Raw genomic sequence first — 26411 nt, 5'->3', positions numbered from 1 at the left:
TGTTGGTGTGCTTCCCACATCTTTCTCCTGTTCCTTTTGTTCTGGTTACGTCCTGATAAATATAATTTCTTTGTGGTTGGGGAAAGGAAATGAAAACTGTGCTGTCACTTGTTTTGCATGATTTAACGTTGACTGAGAACCACAAAACTCATGATGCTGCTTCTACCAAATTGCTGTTTACACCTGTAATTGGTTGACTTGTATCATTCGGCCATTACCACTTGTGTGGTCAATTGGCCGTTATTGCTGACCATTCCAAGGAAAATGCACTTTCAGAGACACTTAATGGGTTTGTTATTTTTTTTTATATTTATGTTTTTTAGGCCATGTATATTTAAGAACCAATTGTTCTTGCTTTTCAGATGTTGGGGCAAATGGAAAACACTGGACCTCCGCCGGCAAATGATTCTAGGATTGCAGAATTGCCTCCAATCTGCATCACAAAGGAGCACGTTGGTGGGTTTCGCTTTTGTCCACAGCCTCTGTAGAGATGCACCGTTGGAGTAGTTGCAATTTTCATTTTCTACTTTCTCCCACAGACTCACACCTGGAATGCTCTATTTGCAAAGAGGACTTTGTTTGCAATGAGGTGGTGAAGCAACTTCCATGCCTCCATTTGTACCACAGCAGTTGCATCGTGACCTGGCTGAAGTTGGTCAGTCATCAAGATAGGAATATTCCTCATTAGTCATTGTCTATAATTTTGGCTTGGTAGTTTGCTTGCTGTTGAGCTATCATTTCTTCTCCCCCCCCCACCCCCCTCGAGGCAAATTCCCATGGGAGCAGAATAATGAACCGGCTGTCATTTAATTGTTGTGCACACTCGAGTGTAGAATTTCCAAGTGTCCTATACCCTCTGATACCTCGTTCGCACCTTGATGCGGTGCCATGTTAAGCGGTGTAACCTTTCGATGAGTGCTGAGCAGACTTTCGTTTCTGTCTGCACCTCTGACACAACCAGCACAAACTGGTGATTGTCTCCACCTATTGTGGGGGAGGGGGTGGGGGGTTAAGAAGGGGGAAGCGAAGCGTCATTTTTCATTTTTATTACACCCACAAGAATTGCATCCATAATATCTAGATGGCCATAGGAATGAACATCATTAATTATATCATGAGGTTGGGTGTGTGATAAGATTCGATTTTGGTGAAGATCCGGATATGATAATTTTCTTTTTTTCTTTTTTAAAAGCGATTCTTCACCATTGAGAAATGCAGCCAAAAACAAAGTATCACATGATATTTCAAAAAGTTATGGACGAGTTATGACAAAACTTGTCTAAGTTGGTTAGGTGACGACAAGAACAAGCCGATTCGATTTTGGTTCAGGTCCGGATCCAGATCCGGTCTATCAGTGGGATACAAAATGTAAACCGTTCAGCCTGGCGGGAGGTATGCGCTCTTCTGAGTGCCGTTCAAGTTTCTCATGCAGTTATGAGTAAAAACAAATTAAACTAGAACTGCCACTTTATAACTGCTGGCAGTGATGACCGGGTACCTCTCTCTCTCTCTCTATCGAGTGCAGCCTGTGGCTGCTGGTTGCATCATTGGTTTGGACGCGGCTATGCCGCTGATGCAGTGTCCCCCTTACCAGTGCACTGGTACTCATTTTGCCGACCTCGGAAGGATGACAGGCTGAGTCACCCTCCTGGTGTATTAATTCAGCGGCCCAACGGGGCTTGAACTCAGGACCCTAGGATCCCAAGCCACCACCCTAACCACTAAGCCAACACCAGGCTACCAAGGCGTCCGGCTTTGATGCCACATGGGACTGAAGAGTTACAGACCGAGTAACACGAAGTGTTCAATCTATTTATTACGTACATATGCAGTTGGCCCTTTTTCTTGGGGACATTGTCGGTATCAATTGAATTGTTTAAAATACCTGAACACCAAGTAATATAATAAATATGCGGAAAAATTACGTAAGCAGTTAGCCTTTTTTCCTGAATACATAGTCGGTATAAATTTCATTGCTGTTCAAATAACTTTAACCAAAGTAATAAATGTGGACATCATCGGTGCAGAGAGTAAAGCAGGAATCCCCTGAGTTTAATGAACCCCCACACATTTCTCTACGAGCAGGATTCGCAAATTATGCACTGAGGAACAGGCTACGTTCCATCCATTTATTATGTACACATTTGCCCATTTTCCTGGGGCCATCATCGGTATCAATAGAATTTCTACTCCTGTACGCTCAAACGCATGCAGGCGCAGCCAAGTAAGCCTCGTGCAAAAACAAAAAAATTCTAAAAGTTCTCAGATTCAAAATATAAAATAATTCTGGCTGCCAGACCTTGTGGCCATTGGGGTTGAAATTTAAAAAGTACATTCACACGAAGCTGATGCAGCGGTTCCAGAGTAAACATTATTTAATATTTTACTTCAATCCAATATGGCTGCCAAACCATGTGACCTATCAATTATTCATTGATAAATTTATATCCCCTAGCCTTGGAAAATATGTCTGTGAAGTTTCCCCTTGATCTGACCAGTCATTCTGAAGAAGATGTTTGAAGGTTTTAGGGTAAATTCAATATGGCCACCAAACCATGTGACCTATCAATTAGAAATTAACAAACTTGTACAAGCATATCTTGGGGGAACGTGTGCGTAAACTTTTTCCTCGATCTGTTCAGCCGTTCTGAAGAAGAAGATTAAAAAAAAAAAATTAAAAACAATATCGTTGCTGAACCACGTGACTTATGACGTCAAAACAAAATTTTCTTTGGTGAGTTGCGTAGATGACACTCAATAATTTTCAAATTTTTCTGATGCAGCGTTCTACGTGTCAAATTTTCACCGGGATACCACTTCACCGATGATGTCACGAAAAATCACGTATTCCCTATGGGGAGTTCTTGCCATGTGCTAAGTTTCAATTTTTTCCATTGTGCGGTTTCGGAGATAGAGGTCCAAAGTGTTTGCATTTTTCAAAGATGGTGCCTGTACCACGTGACGTATGATGTCATAATTATCAATGAGGATGCATACTACGGTGAAAAATTTGCGTCGATCGGATTTACGCTTGCTGAGAAAATGAATTTTAAAGCAAAACAACTAAAAATTGTTGGCGAAAGAAAAATAATAATAAACAGAGCAAAACCACTCGGTTACCCAGCACTGTTGGCTTGGTACTCCAACAAGAAGAGCCATCAGGGATTGCAGACCCGAACCAGGACTTATTTTGTGTGGTGTTTATGCAATGGTGTGTTACGTGATTAATAAGCGACATAATTACAACTGACACTTTATAACTGCTGGCAGTGATGAGCAGGTACCAAGACGTCCCGCTTTGATGCAATCCCACTTTAATTGGACACCTGACCCTGACCCATGAGGTTTTTTTTATTATTACTCAATTTAATTCAGAATAGAAGCCTGGCGTTGGCTTAGCGGTTAGGGTGCTGAATTGACACCAGGGGATTGACTCGGTTTATCATCCTGTTTGAAAGTTGATGTTTTTTTCTCGTCTTCTCTTTGTGTTTTTCCTTGCGATGACATTCCAAAAACGCAAAATACGTTTGCGCTAATTGAATAATTGGCCATTAAAACTCAATTGCGAATAATCGTAACTGCGATATGCGAACTTCCGGACTTCATTATAGTGACGACGTACTGTATTCTTTCTCGATTTTTTTTTTTCTAAATTTATCGACTTACTGTATTCTTTCTTTCTCGATTTCTGTAGTTTCTCGATTTTCTTTAACACAATGCCCCAATCCAGTCGTCGTTTACAAGAGCGAAGGAATGGCCTGTGTGATTGTTTGAAAGTTATTTTTTTAATTTTTTGCACGTATGGGCACATGAGAGCAAAGGAACGGCCTCTGTGTTTTTCTGGCATGCGGTTTGAAAGTTTTTTTTGGGGGGGGTTTTTTTGCATGTACGGCCACACACGTACGTACGGGCATGCACTAGTTCCTTAAACTTGTACACTCATGGCTTGGGGAACATTTGTGTGAAGTTTCCCCTCGATCTGTCCAGCCATTCTGGAGAACATTTTTATAGGTTTCAGGGTAAATTCAAGATGGCTGCCAAACCATGTGACCTATGACATCCTATGTGTGAACATTTTGTTCCTCATGGAAAGGCAGTCATCCATGTAAGGTTTCACCTCTCTGTTTAGCCACTTCAGAGAAGATTTTGAAGGTTTAAAAAAAAACCCAAAAAAAACAATATGGCTGCCGAATCATGTGACCAATGACGTCAAAAAATTTTTCTGTGGACCATTTTATCCCAAGATAACCCTCAAAAATTTTCATATTGATCAGATGTAAAGTTCTACATATGCAATTATGACATCATAATGAAGGCACCGATGACATCATTTAAAAAATCACTTATTTCCCATGAGCAGTACTTGCTATGTGCAAAGTTTCAATTTTTTTTCCTTGGTGCGGTTTCAGATACAAAGGTCCAAAGTTTATTCCGCTTTTTCCAACATGGCTGCTACACCACATGATCTATGATGTCATAATTATCATTACAAGCCGGTCGGCGACATGGCTGCTCGCTCCAGATGGAAAGCTGGCCGACGCGACGAGCCGATATTCATGTACATGCTATCAATCAATTTAGCACAATAAATATGATTATCACAGCTCTCTTAGTTTGCGCCCAGAAATCCGCCTTGTGAAATTTCAGGCATGTTTCCAAAGAGACTCTAACAAATGGCAGCCCTGGTAATTCCATTTATCTATTCGCTAAAGATTTTATTTTTATATATGATGCTGTAAGACATTCTCCTTGGGCACAAAAAAAAAACAGGTCCCACGGAGGTCCAGTTTCGGAGGTATTGATTTTTTTTGTACAGTCCACAATAAGTGTACGATAAAGTATTTTAGCTGTTGCTAAGCAACGGAGGTGTGCATAGCAACCATTCATTTTTGTGTACATGCTAGCCACATTGTACACATTTCACCTAAGTTTCATCAAAATCAGACTCTTTCTCTTGGAGATATTCGCAATTCACCATTTCTGAAATGTTCGACATGTACTCGCCAAAACCTATCTCCTACAAATATTTTTTTCTTAGTGCTGCAAATTGGCATGAAGGGGGCTCGATAGATTGCGCACAGAACTCTAAGCTTCGATTTTTCGATATTTTTTTCGATTTTTTTTGACCACTTTAAAGGGCCGTTGCTAGGGCCCGGGGTCCCATATTTGAAAGCACACGATTCCCAGAAATATTGGTCCTACCTACCAAATTTCATTGGAATCGGTTGAGTGGTTTAGCCCCAAGGCTTGACCAAAGTTTCACGGACAGACAGATGGACATGTCCAGAATAAGGGTGCTCTAAGAGCAGCCAAAAACATTCGACACGAGTCATCGCTCCATTGGTGAAAATTTTGTCTCAATCCGACTAAGCGGTTGCGGAGAAAAACACAAGTTCTGTGTGGACAAACAAGCAAATGAAATTGCTCGTTGAGCAAGGAATTGCCAGAATAACTTTGTCATATCTCCATGATCTCTGAAAAAACAAAAATCTGGAAATCAATTTGGTTGTTAAAAGTCGATAGTGCTACTGTTTAATGAGTTATAGCACTTAGTTTGGTCATGATCATAACTTGGAAGTCAATTGGACTTGAAATTATGTTTTTATCGCAATTTGAAAGTTTTGACCCGACCCCCCCTGACATTCGACCTCCGACCGCTAAGAAAGGTGTTGGTGTGACACCCCATTGAGACATGGTTGGATGCAGTATTGGAAGATGCACATTTTGGATTTGGTTTGAAGTCGATAAGACCATTTTAACGGACGTTATTGCGAAAATAAGAATTTTGGTTTTTCGGTGACCTTGACCTTTGACCTAGGTTCACCAAAAACGACAAGTGTCTAAGTTGGACTATGGCCGACGTCTGTACCCAGTTTGGTCATGATCGCTGAAACGTTGTGGCTGCTACAGGGTAAACACACACACACAAACAGACAGACAGACACAGAATGACACACACAACCGACCAACATAATTGCCGAAATCCGAAGGATTCCGGAAATTAACAAACAAACGGATCCAAATGCAATACCCTCTCCTTCGGCGAGGGTAATAATCTGATGGGATCGTCATTTACCCCTCCAGAAGTTAGCTTAAATAACCTGTACACATCTTAAACTTGAAGTTGAAGTGATACGAATAAGTATGATACCTGTTGGTTTTAGGTCTCTCTAACCATCAATGCGAGCTGTCTGAGTTGTGGAGGACGAGTACTCCGTGGTGGGGGTGGAGGTTATGAAGGGTGGCGGGGCCGATCTGAAAACATGATGAGATATGGTACTCCAGAGCAAGAGTGGACAATCATGTTGCACGGCTTGCTGGCACATGTTTAATACATTTCTTAACCCTTGCCGGAGGTGTGGTTTAGGGGAATGATGCCCTCGGTTATGTGCAAAGGCAGTTCGTGAGAATGGTTCTAAACCTGGTACGAATGAATTATTAATCACCTTTGTTTTATTGTTTGAATAAAATGGGTATTAGCCTCCAAAATGAAAAGTTTTGCTTGTTTGTCTCTTTCATGATGCAGAATTATTGGACATCATCGATCTCGAATGGTTATTTGTCTGAGAAAAAAAAAATTCTTATCAGTTGCAGAATGCTTTCATCTGATTGCTATCAATCCACATTCTGTTGCACGGTACCACCTGTATTGTTTCAAATATAATTACCGACTGCAGAAATTGAAACCATACTTTGTCTTTGTATTTTGCCTAGCACGACACTTGCCCGGTGTGTAGAACGAGCCTGGATGGAGAGAGTACCGATCGGCAAGAGACCCAGCAGTCAAGGAATCCTTCATTGGACTGATAATCCCAGCAGCAGCCAGTGGTTGTGAGGCCTGGGGTTTCATGATGTCATCAAGCCTTACCTGTAGGTTACAGATGCCACGACAGGTGAACTGACTCCGCTCATCAAAGCCAGACTTGTTCACAAGCTGCTTTGATGATTGCCTTAGGTTGAAGCAAAGACTATGCAATCATCCCCACACGTTTGTACATTGTAATTAGAAATGTCACCGTTGGTTTCTCGGTCATAATTTGCGTGAAGATCTCTATCGGAAGCCGATCCGTCTCCACGGGCCTTTGCCATGGTGATTATCTGACACGTGGCCATCTTCAGATCGTCATTGCTCCAATACAGTGCACGTGGGTGCATTGCGCTTTGAGCCCCCCCCCCTCCCACAATCTACTCTGCCCATAATGGAACCATTGGACTAATTGAATGGTAGATTTTAAACGTTATTACAAGATTCGGATCTCATCCCGTTCTCCCAGAAAGTGCTCAAGTTTCCCACAACGGTCTTTGTTCTCCCAAGATGCCCCTTTTAAGACATCTTCTCGAAGTTGAGTTTGCAGCAGCTCTTGTAATTTATGTAATAAAAAATTATATTATTCCATCCAAAGTGGAAATGTTTTTCATTGGTAATTGTAAAGTATCATAATTGGTTTTCCAGTAATGACTTTTTGTAAAATTCTTGATCTACCGACGTAACCATTTTGACGTACCTCCAATAAAAGCATAGAGCAAATCTGGGTGTTATTGAGATTATTTATTTTGTCTTCGATCAATTGTCCACAACTAAGTGTGAATCGGTGATTCAAGTATAAGGTAGGTAATGTAGCAAAACAAACGATATCTGATACCGGTGTTTGGATGTGATGGTGTTGTTCACATTGTTTGTATCGAAATAATAAATCGCATGTACTTTTGAATCGCTCCTTCATACAATTTGTACCAAATCACTTGGGCTGAAGGGTCTTTTGCAAACTTGATTGCTTTTTAAACATTCTTGATGGTCAATTTTATTTTTGCCAGGTTTGCTCAAGTCTGACAAAACATTTTGGATGGATGTTCACACACGACCCCTCATGAACGGGTCGCGTTTGATGGATGTGATCGAGAGCTGTCCTTTGGTTGTTTCATATGCAGCCTGTGGCTCCCGGTTGCATCATTTTATGTTCGCGTGGCTGTGCCGCTGATGCAGTTTCCCTATTACCAGTAAGCTGTTACTCAATTTGCTGACTTTGGAATGATGGCAGGCTGTCAACCCACCTGATGTCATTTCAATGTAACAACAGGGGCTCAAACATGAGACCCTAGGATCTTAAGCCAGCCACTTAACCGTTAATCCAACACCAGGCTTTGTCCTTTGGTACAGGTGGATGCATGGGAATCTTTAGCCGACCTGGTCGTTTTTGCAGTGCTGCACAGTGGAATAAAAAAAAAAAAAAAATTAAAAACCAGGGGATTCCAAAAGTCAAATTTATTGTACATAACAAATTTACACGTATACAATTGCCAGCATTATTGTTTGTACATTTGTATGTTTGAGAAAAAGCTGTACCCTTCCCTTTCCCCAATGTTACAGTATCAGTGCAGTTGTATTGTAGTCTCTGCAATATGTGACTAAACCTAGAACAAATTGCAAGTTTTGCAATAAAGATTTTTTGGTACCTATACATATTATGAGACATACTAAAAGTATAGGTGAATATATTTAGTGGAACAATATTTGGCAGCCATTTTAAAAATGGCTGTCATCAAAAATTTCAATATTTTTTTTTATATTCTTATATTTACTTTTGTAGGTCATTAAAAGGCCATATATGATTAATTTTGCACTGCAGCCTATGAACTTAGGTTATTATCTTATGGTTAGAATAATAAAATTTCATATTTGATATTCCCTTCATCGGCATAAATCCAATATGGCAGCCAATTTTTGCCATTTTTCATGATTTTGCTCATTTTGCAATCAAATCATTTATAATGTTGCTTTTATCTCTACTTCTCGGGTTTCATGGAAGGTGAATATATCTAGATCAAAATTAACCCATTTCAGAACTTCCTTACAGTACAGTTGGCCCATTCAAGGGTGGCCGAAGTCCGGAAGTACCCGCGAGCGATATCATTTTACATATATCGCGGAAGTACCCGCGATATATGTAAAGCCAGATTATATATATATATATATATATATATATATATATATATATATATATATATATATATATATACATATATATATACTGTACATGTTATATCAAACATTTTATCACACCTGTTGTATATTTTAAACTATACAGTGCAGTGTCAAGTTCAACCTAGAAAAACAAATGCAAAAAGCTTCCCAATAAGACTTTTTTGTTCATATACTTGTTGTGAAAACATACTTCAAGAAGTATAGGTAAATATATTTAATGGAACACTGATTGCTATCCACTTAAGTATGAGTGCCGTTTGATCAGGTTTATGACTAAAAACTGCTATACTATGATAAGTAAAGTCAAAATAAAATAATGCCACACGCTGTGGTAATGCTTACTACACATAAACACCTTTTCTGATTTAGATGTTTCTATTGATGTTCTGGGAAAAGGGTGGAAGTGCAACCGAACATGTGGTGTCGGTATAGGAAGATGGTTAACCTTTGACAGTCTCGCAATAATCTATTCTTCCTCCTCAGAGTCGGTGTCCGTGGCTGAGTGCGTAATATTGGTGCATACACCTCTACATTCGCCACATGCCCAAGAACAGTCCAGTCCATTTTGCGGCATGTACGTCGCATTGTGTTGCAGCCTGACTTGCAGTTGCACCTCATTATTTCGAGGAGATCTTGGGGAGCAGGCATCATGTCGGTGAGGATAGGCATCATTTGCCCATTGTTGACTTTCCAGCCCCACTGTTCAGCAGGTTAATGACTTGTATCATCGGTCCATTCTTGTACTTGGTGATAAACCCGCAGACTGTGATATTTGATGGACCCTGATGTAGGTGGCAAGGATTGAGGCTGTACCATCTCTTTTCGAGAAATGGTTTTGTCATAGAATTTGCGGAGTCTCAGATCATTGAGAGGTTCTCCTTGGCGTCCTTTGTACAGTGAGACCATTACGTGTTCTCCTGCTACTACAATTTCTTCTTTTTTGGCATCTTTTTTATGAAGACAGATGCTTGTTTTGCAAAGTATGAGCCTTTCTTGATTTCTAGTAATGGCACCTTTTTTCCAATGCCGAACACTCAAGACGTGCTGCAACCAGCGATGGCATGTACAAAAGGTAGATAGTCACATACAACATCACCTAGCAACGATCTTGTTTCTCTGATATTCCAGCATCGTTGAACTTTTTGTGAGTGTCTCTTCTGCTCTGGCCGAAAGAAGATATTGTGTGACGTGTTGATTGCATGATGACACAAAAGTACCAACAGATCTGTGTCATCGCCAATTAGTACCGTGTCCATTCTTGCAGATGATGCGATAGCTGTTTTGACAATGAGGTCGATGTCCCCTCTTGCATGGAATACATCACACCCTTCTTCTTGGAGCCTCTGAGACAGCATGTTAATGAATCGCTGCTTGTTCTTCTTGTTACAGAGGAACTCTTCTTTTGTAGTCTGGAGTGCCATTGTGCTTGAGAAGTGTACTTCTGCTCCTACACATCCACCATTCCTCTTTAAATGTGTGCAATCTTTGGGGCTTGGTCCATCCAAATATCCATCAAATACTATTATGGCCTTGCCATATTTGTGTTTGACGTAACTTGTGTACTGCTTGCAGATACTGTCCCACGTAGCTGCTTTTGACCATGGTATCCGGTCAAGCAAAGCACCTCCATCTAGAACATATTGCACATCAGTTGTCGGACCAGATGCAGCTGCAATCTCTGATGTCCACAATGCATCTGCAAGGGTAGCTTTGTTGGCTAGCCTCATGAAACCATTTGATTCAAATAGAGCAGGTGGATACGTGCATAGTTCGAAACTGAAGATCTTTGACAAGTCGTCACACCTGGAACCAGCAGCGACCAAACGCTGGAACAGAAGCTGGCCGTCGACGAGAACTTCATCTCGTTTCTTGGCAGTTGGTTTGACATCCATTGTGATGGCCTGGTCCTTTTTTTTTGAGGGAATGACTTGCCACTGCGTGTCCTTCCATAGATTTTATGATTGTCTGGCCTACCATCTTAGCATCACATGCATCGACAGCTGATCCAGCGAGAACACCAGTTGCAATGTTACGCAGTGGGGATTCCGAGCTAAATGGGTTTCTTTGAGACAGATACTGCAAAATAGCTCGACAGTCATGCCTATCTCTTTTCATCCTTGCTGATGTAGCATCCTTATGCTGTTCACTTGTTGTATACTGAATGTTGGTGAACTCTTGCATAGCAATGTTCACCACTGCACATATGGGAGTCGAGAGTACCCATATAACGTGCTGGGCCTCAGTCAAACCTCTTCCTCTTGTCAGGCCTCCAGTTGTCTTTATGCTGCGCATCAGACATTGCTCGATGATCAAATAAGTTGAAAAACCAGCCCAAGACCTCTCTGAACATCGGATAACATGTAGTCCTTCTAAGAAATGTCTGTAGACTTTGGGATGTTGTTCAGACAATCTACTCATCTTTTGTAGATACAGGTGTATTGATTTCAGGTACAGGTTGTGTCCTGATGCTGCAAAATATGGCAGCATGTCATATAGGCTTTGCAGGTGTAGGGCCCAATTCCCTGTTCTCTCCCCTGTGAAGAAGCCTCGTAGCAGCTTAATCATATCAAGATACTGGAGCCAAAGCTTTGATGTCCTCAGAGATTGAAGATTTTCCTTTTTGCTAGCAATGGTATCCTCAAACCTGATCAGTACTTCGTCTGTTTCAACTTCAGAAGCTGGTATGGATCCTGTGAGCAAATGTTTCATCAGCTCGGTTAACATGGGCATCTCATCTTGCTCTGACTGCTCCTCCCTGCTGATTCTCGCTGAATTGCTGTCACAGGGTTGGTCACCAACTGACATGGTGTCTCTGGATGTAGATGGCTCCTGTGTTGATTCATCTGTGGGGATGTCAAGGCTGAGTGCTTGAGCTATCAGAAGTGCATTGAGACCAGCGTCTACCAGGAGATGCCCCCTTACAGCTCGAGATACTGCTTTGCCAGAGAGTATATGTCCTACTGCATTGTCAGCATAGATGACCTGAAGAACTTCACGCAGCCTGGACCCTCCCATTAAATGACCAATACAACCCAAGAAGCTCATTTCAATGTGGAAACCTCCAAGACGATCTACCACCGAGTTTAGTGGACTTGTTTCGGGCTCGCTTTCCACAATCATGTTCGCTTTCCACCACAGAGGCTGGTCAAATGTTATTATTGGGGTGGAGTTATACCTAGCTGCATGCAAACAGACAAACTTGAGGGTTGAATATATGCAAGACAAATCATTTGGATCCATGTCTATCATGGGCAGGAACATGATGGATGATTCTCCAGGGTGTTCACCTTTGTACACCATCTACATCAATCCGGACCACAAAGGTGTTGCAGTCTTCAGCATCAGTGATGCTTCCCACAGTAGATCAAGCTTTGCATAGGGTTTCTCCAAGTCTGGATTTGTAAGGTGTTCGTAGTGCATCGATTCCATATTTATGTTGTAGGTAAAGTGCTCTATGTTGATACCACCAACAGCTTTGATGTCTTCGTTGGTTACATTGATCCTTCTGACTGGTTTGGTGGTGGTCGTTTTTGTTGTAATTCCTACAATAATGCCCATGCCATGGAATGTGTTTTAACCGTCAATGGTTCTGATGTGATCAACATTATCTGCTGCATACTGAAGGAAATGCTCCGGAGTGCAGTTTTGTATATCTGTTCCCTGCATCATTGCTGCGCTCCTTTCAAACTTCTTTACTTCGGAATAGGAAAGGCAAAATCCATGTCGATGGAGCGTATCAATCAAAAATTTGGACTGGAAATGATGATGCAACTGGACACTTAGACCAACCTGGAGGGGTACTAAAAGCACACGTGGACGCGTGGCTTGCATTATAGCCTGTCCGATTGATGCCAGCTTGGGTTCATTGTGCTGTCCAACGAATAATGTGCTGAGAAAAGTTTGTAAAGACTTCGGAAGGTAATCCATCCCCTCCTCGGCAGATTGATATTTCGCTATAAGTAGGATAGGTATCATTGGACTGCTTCACATCCTTGATATCCTGTTTAATTAGCTTTGCTGCGGTCTCAATGATGTGGATTGTTTCATCCAACACACGGTGTTTCTGTTGGTAATGGAAGTCCTGTAGGATCCGTGCAGCAGTGCTTACAAATGTGACTACATTGGGTTTTCCATTTATCTCTGTGAAGACAATCTTATCACCAAAGTGTTGCTTTATCTTACTTTTCATGTATTTGGAGCTGTACGGGTCGCATTCGCATTCTTCTGGTTCTGTGTATTCTTTCATTTTCTCAACCAGGTCGTTGACAGTTATCTGTTCATCATCGTTTTGCTCCAAATAGTCAGCTACTTTCAGAAAAGCTTCATTTCTGATCAAATCCTTGGGTCGACCGCTCATTCGAGTGTATTTCGATGCTCGTGGACCATCCTCTGGCACAAAGATTTGAGGAACGTGTTTTCCCGTTCTAAAGTTGACACTGCACAGTTGGTGATAGACTGCATCTGCTGCTGGTAAGTCTATTGCATACAGCACACGGGCACGAACCGTATCCACCCAGTCATTAGTGAAGCTGTCACATGCTGTCAGAACTTTGGCCGAAAAACCCATCGACCTGACTGGAATGAGCTTCCATTCTTGTTTGCGACCATCATATGGATCCGAACAACCGCAAAATAAACAGTCAGTCTTGTAGTCGAAGGGTGTCTCAGTTGATGTAAGGGCAGATTTTGGATCATCTTTACGAGGTAGATTGCCAGCTTGTTTTCTTTTGTGTGCACTGATCACATGGGGGTTTATATATTCTCTTCTGCATTTGATGTGGACAATGTCTCCAGGATTTACTGTAATGTCACTTTGACGACTTTCGCTTGCTCTGAGAATACTTTCACACCCTTTTGCTCCCAATGTCACAATGGGCTTTTCATCTGTCACTGACTCCTTGCAAAATACACATGTGCTCACCATCCTGCAATACAAGTAAGCATAGCATAATATTATGCATATTGTGCAAGTAGATCTTAAGATTTAGTATTTTAACAGCTCTTAATTATAACAACAGTAAAATGCTGAAAATACAAAATAGTACCTTAAGTATTCTTAACTATGTCACGCTTTGCTCCACGTGGTTGGATCAGACTTCAGCACTCCATGAATTCAGTATGTCTTCTTGCACTCATTGTTATTGAGTAAATAATAAGTGAAGTAAAAAAAATGTGAGATGGTTGTTGGTTTACATAAATTTTATCAAGTAAACAATGGTTCCATGAGGTTCCTTATGTCTGAAAACATACAGAAGGACACCTCATTTATGTTGTTGCGACAAATATTTACAAAATTATAACAACAATTGATCTGCGTGGTGTCCATTTTGGATTTTCACACGCTTGTTACGATATCAAAATTCACTAAGCCTCCTCAAACTCGTTTGTGGCTAATTTGGTGTTTTACTCCAATTTTTCACATATCTTCACAGCAGTCGTCCAAAAAGCTGGTTTTCACTCGCGAGTACTGCCGTACTTAATGGGCCAACTGTACAGAAAGGAAGGTCTGAAATGGATTAATATTGATCTAAATATATTCTCCTTCCATGAATACCTAGAAATAGAGATAAAAAGCAAGATTATATATGATTTGGTTGCAAAATTATGAGGAAAATCATGAAAATTGGAAAAAAATTGGCAGCCATATTGGATTTATGCTCATGAAGGGAAGATCAAATATGAAATTTTATTATGCTAACTATAAGATAATAACCCAAGTTCATAGGCTGCAGTACAAATTTAATCATATATGGCCATTTAATGACCTAAAAGAGCAATTTTTGACGGTGGCCATTTTAAAAATGGTTGCCACATATTGTTCCACCAAATTTATTCACCTATACTTTTAGTATGTCTTTCACAACATGTATATGTACCAAAAAAACTTTATTGCGAAGCTGTTGCAATTTGTTCTAGGTTGACCCCCTATATCACTCAGATTGCCTGGACCATTGGGGAGGTGGGGGGGGGGGGGTTTACCTTTATGGAGTATTTGCATATACTATATACAATGGTGTGTTGAAAAGTAGTGCCTCATATTCTTTTTCTCAAACAGGCAAAGATATTCAAATGAAACAATGATGGAGACTAACATCAATCTTTATTCTACTGTGGTGCATATTTATTTCTCAACATAACCACCCCTGTGGTTCACACATTTCTGCCAACGTCCAAGTAGTTTCCTGATGCCAATACGATAGAACTGTGTCCTGCTGACTTTTAATCAGTACTTCACAGCAGCCTTGACATAATGGAAGAAAAGCGTTTTCCATGAAGGTGTTCTTTAAGTTTGGGGAAGTCTGGGCTGGTGTTCCTTTGTCATGGTACTCCATTGACAATGTCTTGCTCTCCAGGATCGTAATGGTGCACCCAACTCTTATCTCGGTCAACTCGTCTCCAACGCTTCACTGCACACATCGTGCTGCCCCCTGCCATCTTGACTAACGTAGCACTGAGACATCTAGTGTCAGGATCAGGAAACTTTGCACCCAGTGGTGGGAAGAACTAATGGGTGGACTGTGCTTTGTTTCATTCAAATATATTTACCAGTTTTGAAAAAAAAAAGAATAGGAGGCATTACTTTTCAACCAGTCCTTGTATATTGATAATCAGGATTTGAAGTTTACACACACCTTTTGGTTTACACACACCTTCCCCACACAAATGGGGAAGTCAATGTAACTTTTATTATTATTTTTTCAATGTATCCTGACCACGATGTGTATGCAATTACCTCATCAGAGACGTAACACCTTGATGCCAGAAGCAGCTTGAAAACAGATCTATAGAGTTCTCTATTTCAATACACCATTCATATACTCTGGTGTTATAGAGATGGAAATGACATGGTTACACATCTGGACTGTAGGAAGGATAATTTGGTATTTCCTCCACTCAAATGAGTGCTTTAGGAGCTCGATGCTCACTCTTGAAATTTTGATGAGAATGAATGTTTAGTTCCACATTTCCGATACTGATAATTACAGAAGCACAATTTTGTGTTAAATGCCAAAAATTAACTTCAACACCCATAATGGTTATGGGAGTATCACAACGCACAGTTGCATGCCCACACGTTCATCATCCAACACCGATTCGAGTCTACATTCGAACATATCTCTGCATGAGATGGGTATTACCAAACTGCAGATCTCAATTTTGACATACACTCCATTGCCAAAAGTATGTGGACACCTGCTCGTCCAACATCTCATTCCAAAATCATGGGTACTAATATGGAGTTGGTCCCCCCCTTTGCTGCTATAACAGCCTCCATTCTTCTGGGAAGGCTTTCCATGAGATGTTGGAACATTACTGCGGGAATTTGCTTCCATTCAGCCACAAGGGCATGAGTGAGGTCGGGCAGTGATGTTGGGCGATTAGGTCTGGCTCACGGTCGGCATTCCAATTCATCCCAAAGGTGTTCGATGGGGTTGAAATCAGGGCTCTGTGCAGGCCAGTCAAGTTCTTTCACACCGATCTCGACAAATCATTTCTGTATGGACCTCGCTTTGTACACGGAGGCATTGTCATGCTGAAACAGGAAAGGGCCTTCCCCAAACTGTTGCCACAAAGTTGGAAGCACAGAATCGTCTGGAATGTCATTGTATGCTGTACCATTAACATTTCCCTTTACTGGAACTAAGAGGCCGAGCCTCAACCATGAAAAACAGCCCCAGACCAATATTCTTCCTCCAACAAACTTTACAGTTGGCACTATGCATTTGGGCAGGTAGTGTTTTCCTGGCATTCGTCAAACCCAGATTCGTCCGTCGGATTGCTCGATGGTGAAGCATGATTCATCACTCCAGAGAACACTTTCACTGCTCCAGAGTCCAATGGCGGTGAACTTTACACCACTCCAGATGATGGTTGGCATTGCGCATGGTGATCTTAGGCTTATGTGTGGCTACTCGGCTGTGGAAACCCATTTCATGAAGCTCTTGACAAACGGTGATTGTGCTGACGTTGCTTCCAGGCAGTTTGAAACTCTGTAGTGAGTGTTGCAACTGATGATGGACAATTTATCCATGCTACGCGCTTCAGCATTCGGCGGTCCCGTTCTGTGAGCTTGTGTGTCTTACCACTTCACGGCTGAGCTGTTGTTGCTCCGACACGTTTCCACTTCACAATCACAGCACTTAGTTGACCGGGGCAGCTCTAGTAGGGCAGAAATTTGACGAACTTGGAAAGGTGGCATCCTATGACAGTGCCACGTTGAAAATCACAGAGCTCTTCAGTATGGGCCATTCTACTGCCAATGTTTGCCTGTAGAGATTGCCTGGCTGTGTTCTTGATTTTATACACCTGTCAGAAATGGTTGTGGCTGAAATAGCCGAATCCACTAATTAGAACGGGTGTCAACATACTTTTGGCTACGTAGTGTATGTATATTTTCACCAGCAATTTCATTTTGTAATGTTCCATTGCTGGCACTGAGACTGTTCAGTTACTAAGTTTCTTGTGGAGTGCTCACCAAGTGGCTTTAGCACTCAAGAAGCACTCCATTCAAACCTCTTGATAAAGGCGCTGTCACACCTTGACGATTTAGCCAGCAATGGCAACATATAAAAATGTATGTAAAATGTTGGCATACGCTGAAATTTTGATGTTTTTTTTTTTAAGTTTTGGTCGTATTCATAACGTGTTGGTCGTATGCATAACATATTAGTAACGGGCACAGACCGTTTCGTTGTCTTATAGATAACTTATACCAACGAATGCTTAGCCTGTTGTCGGCGTTCACAACCTATGCCCAACGATAGTTTAACTTAGGCATAGCGCGCTGCACGTATCGCCGACGATCACGTGGCGTAGCCTGTTAAAAAGCTGCCGCACACCAATTTAAATCATAACCACCTGAAAATTGAAAGTGTCAACCACGCAGTCACACCTTGATGATTTAGCCAGCGTATGCCGACCTATGAAAAATTTGCCGAACCAAGTTGGCACACGTCGAATACGGTATGGGTAAGTTGTGTATACGTTAAGAGCACGCTGAAAAACGATGAAGTATGCTGTCATATTTTGTGGTACGTCTCGTACCTCGTGAAATTTCAAGCATGCTGAAAATTTTACGACTTACTCGCCGTATGGCTCACACGTTCCGCGACGCTGGGAATAAGTTGTAGGCACGATATGCGATCGTTGACACACGTCGACACAAGTTCCTTGTAAGTTACTCATAAGTCAAAACGCGCGAGGTAATGTTTAGCAGACCCGAAACTTATTCTCTCCGTCAAGGCACATTTTCTTTTTTTCTCCTTGGCTCCGTGAAGGCACGTGACGAAATATCTGAAGTTGTTGTTTTTTTAAATAATTTGTTTTTTAGTCCATCACGAATTTTAAAATATATTCGGACATTTGCTTTTAAGTTTCGACGTCGACGTGACAATATCTTCAAACAGAAAATATTCACAGAGGAGGAACTAAGAATAAGATATGAGCAAACTTAAGAGGCAATCGGATCTGACGTAACGGCACGTGACAAAATATCGAAGTTATTGTTTTTTTTTTTTGTTTTTTTTTTTAAACGCTGCCAATATGCCATTATACGGTAGCTGTAAAATAGAAACACGTTCAGAAAGTTCTGTGGTCATCCGGAAGACGTCAATCAAATACGTCTACATATGTCAATATGCGTTGGAGGTACGTTACACATAGGTTCAAAGCACGTTACTCATAGGTTAGAAATAAGTTTTGGGTACGCTAAACATTACCTCGACGTGTTTCCACTTATGAGCAACTTAAAAGTAACGTGCCTCGGTGTGTCAACGATCGCATAACGTGCCTCGACGTGTGTCAACGATCGTGTAACGTGCCTACAACACGTTACTCATCTACTATATAAATGGCAGTCCTTCTGTCTGTGTCTGTCTGTTTGTTTGTAACCAATAAGCTCCTAGACCAGTGAACCGATCTTGATGAAACTTTACACACATATAGACCTAGCATTCAGCTCCAGGATGCGCTAAGTGGCTTTCCATAAAAATGAAAAAATAATAATAATAATAATATATATATATATATAAAAAAAAAATTCCCATTAAAAAAAAAAGCCTTTCGAATAGTGCGCCGGCGTATTAATCGTAACAAAAGGATTTATGGTTAAAAACGCTAGGGTTTTTTGAAATACAAAATGTTTGTATTCGTTGACTTTTTAAACATACACATTCTCCTCCTGTTATTTGAATTCTTGAACTGCACGCGCACGGCAACAGCTAACTGCTAATAGATCTGCTCATGAAAGAGCCAGGCAAGCGGAGAGAGAGAGAGCGTCGCCTAACTGCAAATAGAGCGTCACACCGACGGGCGAGAGAAGCACAAAACTCACGTTCCAGCTTTCTGGGTCCGGGTTTTGGCAGGGCATCAAGGACAGTTTCCACTGCTGCAAGAAACATTGAGTGGTTCAAGGCCGCCTTCAACTATGACCTCTCTGAGGATTATGGCAGCATGAGGAATGAGGAAAGCCTTCCTTCCATAAATCTGAGGAATAAAAGAAGCCTTCCTAATTTTCTCCATACAACTAATGCCTCAGTCTAACTGGCATGAGGAAAATAGGGCAAATTTCCCGAGTATTACCGGGTACTTCAGCTAGTAGGTTATAAATAAGTTTCGGGTACGCTAATCATTACCTCGACGTCTTTCGACTTATGAGTAACTTCCAAGTAACGTGTGTCGATGTGTGTCAACGATCACATAACGTGCCTACAACTTATGGCCAGCATAGCGGAACGTGTGAGTCATACGCTGGCAGAAGTCGTAAAATTTCAAGCATGCTAAAATTTGAGGACAACCGCAAAGTACAACGATGAAAGCCAGCGCACTACGATGTATGGCAGTGTTTTTCAGCGTGCTCTTAACGTATACAAAAAACTTACCCATAACGTATTCGACATGTGCCAGCGTTTTAGACAAATTTTTCAGAAGTCGGCATACGCTGGCTAAATCGTCAAGGTGTGACAGCGCCTAAAGGAATGGCTGCCTTGACAGCCATTCCTTAAGGCGTTGCTATCTGGGATTTTTGATGCTATCTGGGATATCTGGGATCTGGTCGCTGCTATCTGGGAACGCTAGCTATCTGCTTGGTAACTGAACATACCCCAAATCAATGCCATCTTGGAAATAGCCAGAATGCTTTGTGCAACCATGATGCCTTTACCAGCCCATTTTTCAGTGGTCCATCAGTTTTTTTTGTCTATAAACAAGTACAGGTTCATCTTGAACGACCTTTGTACAAAATACAAAACTTCAGTGTCTTGTCGCGGCCTGCCCATTAATCCTCGCCCCCTCCAATACTCCGGACTTTGAGCAAAATGTTCCATTCACGTTCACAATTTTGCAGATACCTTTCACCCTTCTTATTTTTCATTCTAGCTGTTGATATTATTCATTCTAGCTGTCTAGCTGTAAAGAACATATCTTTCATTTTAGCTGTTGATATTTTCATCATTTCTGCTTTGGCACTTCCTGTTCTTTCTGTTTGCCCATCCTAAAGGGTTGAATGACTCTCATCCAAATCCAAACCACCAGTTTCCTACTTTTACTTTCCATATTCAGTGTTTATGTCTGCTGTTTGCTTAATGGTTCAGGTGGTGGGCTTGAGATCCTAGGGTCTTGAGTTCAAATCCCGCTCAGCTGTTGAATTAATTCCAGGTGGGGTTAACTCTGCTTATCATCCTTCCGAGGTCAGCAAAATGAGTGCCAGCTTGCTGGTACACTGTGTCGGAGTGACGACCTGTCCAGGATTGTACCCAACAGCCAAGGAGACTGCTTCGGCAGCACCAACACTCTGCACAGAGTATGGTCCCAATGGATGGATGGATTCAGTGTTTGAGAAGGCGACTAACTTCAATGTTGTTTGATGGTGCTCAGCTAGCCACATTCATGCTGTTGTTCAGGTTAAATCAAATCTATCTCACCAACAGCTTTCAGCAGCCATTTATGCCCCCGTACAGTATGAATATTTCTCTTTATCGGAATCACACTCATCACTTTTAGCATCTATGAACATTTGAAGGATGAATTACTAATAATTCTTCTGTCGTGAAAAAAAAAATCTGTACAATTTACTGTATGCAGGTTATGGAGGAAAAATAAAATCTTGGTGTTCCAAGATGTATCAGGATGTGGTGGAGGGTGAGAATTCCACATTTTGGTCTGGAGACCATACATAACACATTGGGCTGACCTGATACTCCACAGGTACGCGCGTTCATGGTTGAGCCGTCTCGCCTGGGTTTGAATCTCAACCCAGCAAAAAACTGTCACCCTGGAGTTTCAAAACCAGGGTGATGTCAACATATGTGCCTTCCATCGGAAAGTAAGGCAGGCAGACCGTCTGCCAGCACTGGTCGGTGGACACCAAAGATCCCACGGTGCGTTTCACACAGAGTAGGCACATTATCGCTGTCACAAATTAAAAAATTCCTGCCACCTTCACTCAAAATTGCAGGCCTGGCCAGCCGGTTTGTGAAAGACCGAGCCAAACACTTCGGGGACATTAAAAGAAGCAGAGACCGCCTCACATATTTACAGCTTAGGCACAATGTGTTGTTCTAATTTCCCAATGGCTGAAAATATTCGTTGATTTCTTTCTTGAATTAGTACAATTCGGCCTGAAAATGTTACCATCACATTTCCTGCAGTGTACAATTAATATTTACAGTATTTGCCTGTGACCAAATCCAGAGTGAAGTAGATGGAGTCGAGCATGGCATTTTCTGCATTTGCCCCTTTATGAGGGTCGCACCACCTCCGCTTTCTGAAACTGGTACTTCTCCGGTCTTTTCAAAAATCCCAGCTGCAAAGAGCAATGGCAGAGTGTATTAATGGGGGTACAAGGATAACAAACATTTCTAAAGTGTGATTTGGGGGTTAAAGGGAGAGGGGGATTACACAAGCAATATTGCTTACCTTCCAAAGTCCCAGAATAATTAATCCGAGCAACAATAAACCTCCCAGAACGCTGACGAGTATAACCCAGAAAGGGAGGATGTATTTCCCTCTCTTGATGATCTCAACTGTTACCTGCAACACAGAAATATTTTCTTACCAGGGCTCCCCACTATGGGCTGGGGCTCATGCATCACACAAAGTGTAAAGACATGAAGAATGCTGAAGTTATGGCTATGAATTGCAAGAAGCACAAAGGCTGCTCCTCCCTCTCCCACGCGTTCAAAATGCCAGCGACTGGCCATCTTCGTTTCATTCACTTTACATACCTTAAACTCTCAGTAACCACCTTCGTCAGCCTGAGCTGGTCGCACAGCAGCACTCCGCATCAAGATCCCAAGTCCAAGCTTTGTACTCACCTTAGTCCGTGAGCTGGACCCCCAAATTTCAGAGATCGGTATCAAACGAGGGGCAAAGCGGCATGTCATTTTTTTGGTAGGTCGTAATGTTTATTTCGGAAAATCGCTTGCTGGCCCTTCATGCAGGTTCGTTTTTTAGCGATATCCGCTAGGGGGCGCTAGTAGGGTGTAAAAATAACAATTCCTTTTTTTGCGGTATTTTATGTCTATTCATATCCTGCATCCAATGCTCGACTGAGGTGATTTCCTATTATAAAGTCGATAAATCCTTAAATTTAGAGTGGAAATTAACTGCAAATGAATTGAATTTCAAACGTTTAAATGCGATTTTTCTCTTATTTCACTGCACGCAGCTAATATCCGTTTTGTCAAGTTTGTTTTACACCAAAATATATACATCTTTCTAATATTCTTGCTAGTTTGTAAGTAGAAATATTGTCGGAAATTGGAATCTGGCGAGAGTGAGTTGATATTGATATATATATATATATAAAAGGATATCTCTCCTGCAAATGACGTTGCGGTACCAAGTGCTTCGATCAATGACGGCATGGCCCTGGTCCATAAGATGAGTCGTGACAACCGAACATTTGCAGAAGTTTCCGAGGAGCTGTTCCAAACTGTCTTGCAGACCTACCCAGGCAGCAAACGTAGAGACGTAGTCTTCGATGTCTATCGGGATTTCTCCATCAAGAATGCAGAACGAGTAAAGCGTGGTTCATCTCAAGGAGTCCTGTTTTCGGTTATCATCCCAACACATACAATAAAGAATTAGAGGCGTTTGTTGGCATGTTCTGCTAGCAAGGAAAACCTTACCCACTTCTTCGCTCAGGACTGGCAGAATAAACAGAATAAACTTGGTGGGAAGGAGCTGTTCATGACATAAGGTAGCAAGTGCTTCAGGATTACAGAGGATGGAGTCACATTGGATGTTCAGCAACTTGCTTCAAACCAGGAAGAAGCTGATACGCGGCTATTGGGGCATGCAGCTCATCCTGGAAAATCCAAGTTCAAGTCAGTCGTCATAGTGTAAGAGGACACTGATGTCTTTATCTTGTGTCTGGCATTCTGCAGGAGGATACCGTGCAGGCTTTACATGCGCGTCGCTGCAAAGGGCAGGAACAGGATACTTAGCATTGACAAAATGGAAGAAATGATGGGGGATGAAGTTTGTCTGGCCTTGCCTGGTCTACATGCATATACTGGATGCGATACGGTCAGTGCCTTTTCTGGTGTAGGCAAAATCAAAGACTTCAAGCTGATGTGCAAGGAAAAGGTGTTCCGCGATACTTTCGCAGCTCCAGGTGAAACCTGGTCCCTCACAATTGACATGTTGTCGGCACTGGAGTCATTCACCTCTCGCCTATATGCAGCCAGGACTCCCGAGACGGGCGTGGATGCCCTGAGGTTCAGCATGTGGCAAGCGAAGAAGGGGGGAGTCGATTCTGGACAACTACCTCCATGCAAGGACTGCCTGGAACAACATGCACATCGAGCAAACTATCAGTGTGCAGTCTGGTGACGGAGCTTGGAGACCAATCCTGATGTGCCAGCTCCTGAGCCTGGGTATGGCTGGGTTGTTGTAGACGACGGCAATCTGGATGTTCTGTGGATGAGTGGTCCACCTGCACCACAAGTAGTACTAGAGTTCATGTCATGCAAATGCCGCCGTGTTTGTGAACTCCCAACCTGCGAATGTATGGTCAATGGCTTGAAGTGCACAGACGAGTGTAGGCTGAAAGACTGTACCAATATGACAGACGACATAGAGGACAACCTTACCGATGGCTATACTTCAGAGGAAGAATCTGACAGTGGGGAAGAATAAGTGCAAAGTTCAGAATCAGACAGCTGTTATCATTGCCGCCCACTATGTTGTATGTAATTAGCAATGAAACGTAGTGGTGAACATTGTATTTTCGGGGTACTTGTGGCTAATTACTTATGGCCACAAGTCTACAGTGTCAAAAAAGAGAAAGATCAAGTCTGGTTTAGTCTGTCGTGCGTTCCGAATCATATATTTGGGGCCTGTTACATCCCCCCGTCGGATTCCCCATACTTTCAACTCAACGTTTTTTGCTACCATACATGAAAAATGCATTAACGAAGAAAAGGTATTTATTATGGGCGACCTTAATGCACGAATACCAAACCTCGAACGTTTTAACTCGCAAAACGGTTATTACACAAGAAACCCAGACACGAGATCAAACCAACACGGTCAAATTATTTTCGATTTGTGCAAAGAGCTGAACGTTCAGCCTATAAACCACTTTAATAATAACAATCTTCACTGTGACGGCGGGATGACATTTTGACAACGTAAGATATGGATCTCGCAATTAGACTGGACCAATTAGAGTTACAACTACAATGAACAGCGATCCGTCTTCCGTTACAAAATTTTACCACAAAGTTCTGAAACAGATTTACGACTATTGATTCTTAACAAAAGTAAAATTTTCCATCTTGACTTATAGCATACCGCTCCATGAACACTACTAAATTCAGTTTATATTAATGGACCACTACTATATATCTAAGATGTGTATACTTTCATGCTTTACCCTCTGTATGTGATGGTGGTCAATAAATAATAATAATATTGGACAGCGGCAGTATGCTTTAACATATTGTGATGTAGGCGTGACATTTTCTATGCTGACTGCAATCAACGGCACTTTTATTTGGCACAGACTTGCCTCTTCCCATTTCAGTTTGCAAATCGAGAAAATGCCGACGAGTATGGGCTCCAGTCGAACTTCTGCAAAGTCGGTCTCGTAGATTTTAAAGATATTGGAGAAAAACGCGTTTGAAGATTGAGAAAGTAGTTCATTATCATTAAATAAATTACATATATAACGTAATTACACCATATTATTGTCATCAAAACACAAATTGATCTTGACAGTTAGATAATATATACATAGCCTGGTGTTGGCGCAGGTGTTAATATACACATAGCCTGGTGTTGGCGCAGTGGTAAGGGCAGTGGCTTGGGACCCAAGAGGTCCTGAGTTCAAGCCCCGTTGGGACACTGAATTAATATATGTATGTATATATATATATATATATATATATATATATATATATATATATATATATATATATGTATTTATATAATGTGTATATATATAAATATATATATATATATATATATATATATATATATATCTATATATATATATATAAATATATATAAACCAAGTCGAAAACACCAGGGGGTTGACTCAGCCTGCCATCCTTCCGAGGTCGGCGAAATGAGCACCAGTTGTACTGGGCCCGGTGTATGCCCCGGTTAGAATAGGTGTACCATATCCCTGTGTGTCGTAAGAGGCGACCAGGGTTGCGTCAGGAAGGGCATCCGGCGTAAAAACCTATGCCAAATCATTATGCGGACAACAAAACGAATTTCCATACCGGATCGGTCGAGGCCCGGGTTACCAACGACCGCCACCGGTACCGGTGGTCAGCAGGGTACCAGTGGAAATTGTGCTACTGCTGGGCGAAGGAGGAGAAGGAGACGGGGAAGGCGAGTCCGGAGGCAGTGGGAGAGGGGGAAGGGTAGAAGTGTGGAGGTGAGAGTTGGAACTCTGAATGTTGGGACGATGACTGGCAAAGGGCGAGAGTTGGCTGATATGATGGAGAGAAGAAAGGTGGACATACTGTGTGTACAAGAGACCAAGTGGATGGGGAGTAAGGCGAGGAGCATTGGAGGTGGTTTCAAACTGTTCTACCATGGTGTGGATGGGAGGAGAAATGGTGTCGGGATAATCCTGAAGGAAGATCATGTCAAGAGGGTATTGGAGGTGAGGAGGGTGTCTGACCGAGTGATGAGTGTGAAGTTGGAAATTGAAGGGGTGATGATGAATGTCATCAGTGCATATGCCCCACATATGGGGTGTGAGATGGAATATAAAGAAGATTTCTGGAGTGAGTTAGATGAAGTGGTGGAGAGTGTATCCAAGGATGAAAGAGTGGTGATTGGAGCAGATTTCAATGGACATGTTGGGGAAGGGAATAAAGAGGATGAGGAGGTGATGGGGAGGTACGGTCTCAACAAGAGAAATGTGGAAGGGCAAATGGTGGTAGAGTTTGCAAAAAGAATGGAAATG

The 26411-nt window shown here is 41.9% G+C and overlaps 1 protein-coding gene and 1 pseudogene across 3 annotated transcripts in view; one reads left to right on the top strand and one right to left on the bottom strand.

Annotated features, from left to right (window-relative positions):
* LOC147016714 (E3 ubiquitin-protein ligase RNF126-A-like) overlaps window positions 1–7528 on the top strand; it is a 49754-nt pseudogene extending 42226 nt beyond the window's left edge. Inside the window, exons 8-10 of the transcript XR_015049654.1 lie at window positions 363–456; window positions 540–655; window positions 6715–7528. The product of XR_015049654.1 is annotated as an E3 ubiquitin-protein ligase RNF126-A-like (transcript). The remainder of the gene's footprint in view (window positions 1–362; window positions 457–539; window positions 656–6714) is intronic.
* Window positions 7529–8248: 720 nt separating this feature from the next.
* LOC147016711 (integrin alpha-1-like) overlaps window positions 8249–26411 on the bottom strand; it is a 254090-nt gene continuing 235927 nt past the window's right edge. For both annotated transcript variants that reach the window (XM_085847854.1, XM_085847853.1), the window contains 2 exons: window positions 21899–22012; window positions 8249–21785 (listed from right to left, as the gene is read on the bottom strand). In XM_085847854.1, coding sequence (XP_085703980.1) covers window positions 21720–21785; window positions 21899–22012 — 180 coding nt within the window. In that variant the 3' untranslated portion in view covers window positions 8249–21719. The remainder of the gene's footprint in view (window positions 21786–21898; window positions 22013–26411) is intronic.

Source organism: Eptatretus burgeri, chromosome 11 (genome assembly GCF_056783735.1).
Source record: "Eptatretus burgeri isolate ZD-2024b chromosome 11, Ebu_testis_v1, whole genome shotgun sequence".
Lineage (NCBI taxonomy): Eukaryota > Metazoa > Chordata > Myxini > Myxiniformes > Myxinidae > Eptatretus > Eptatretus burgeri.
The sequence above is the reverse complement of the archived record's forward strand: the minus strand, read 5'-3'. Positions and strand labels throughout refer to the sequence as shown.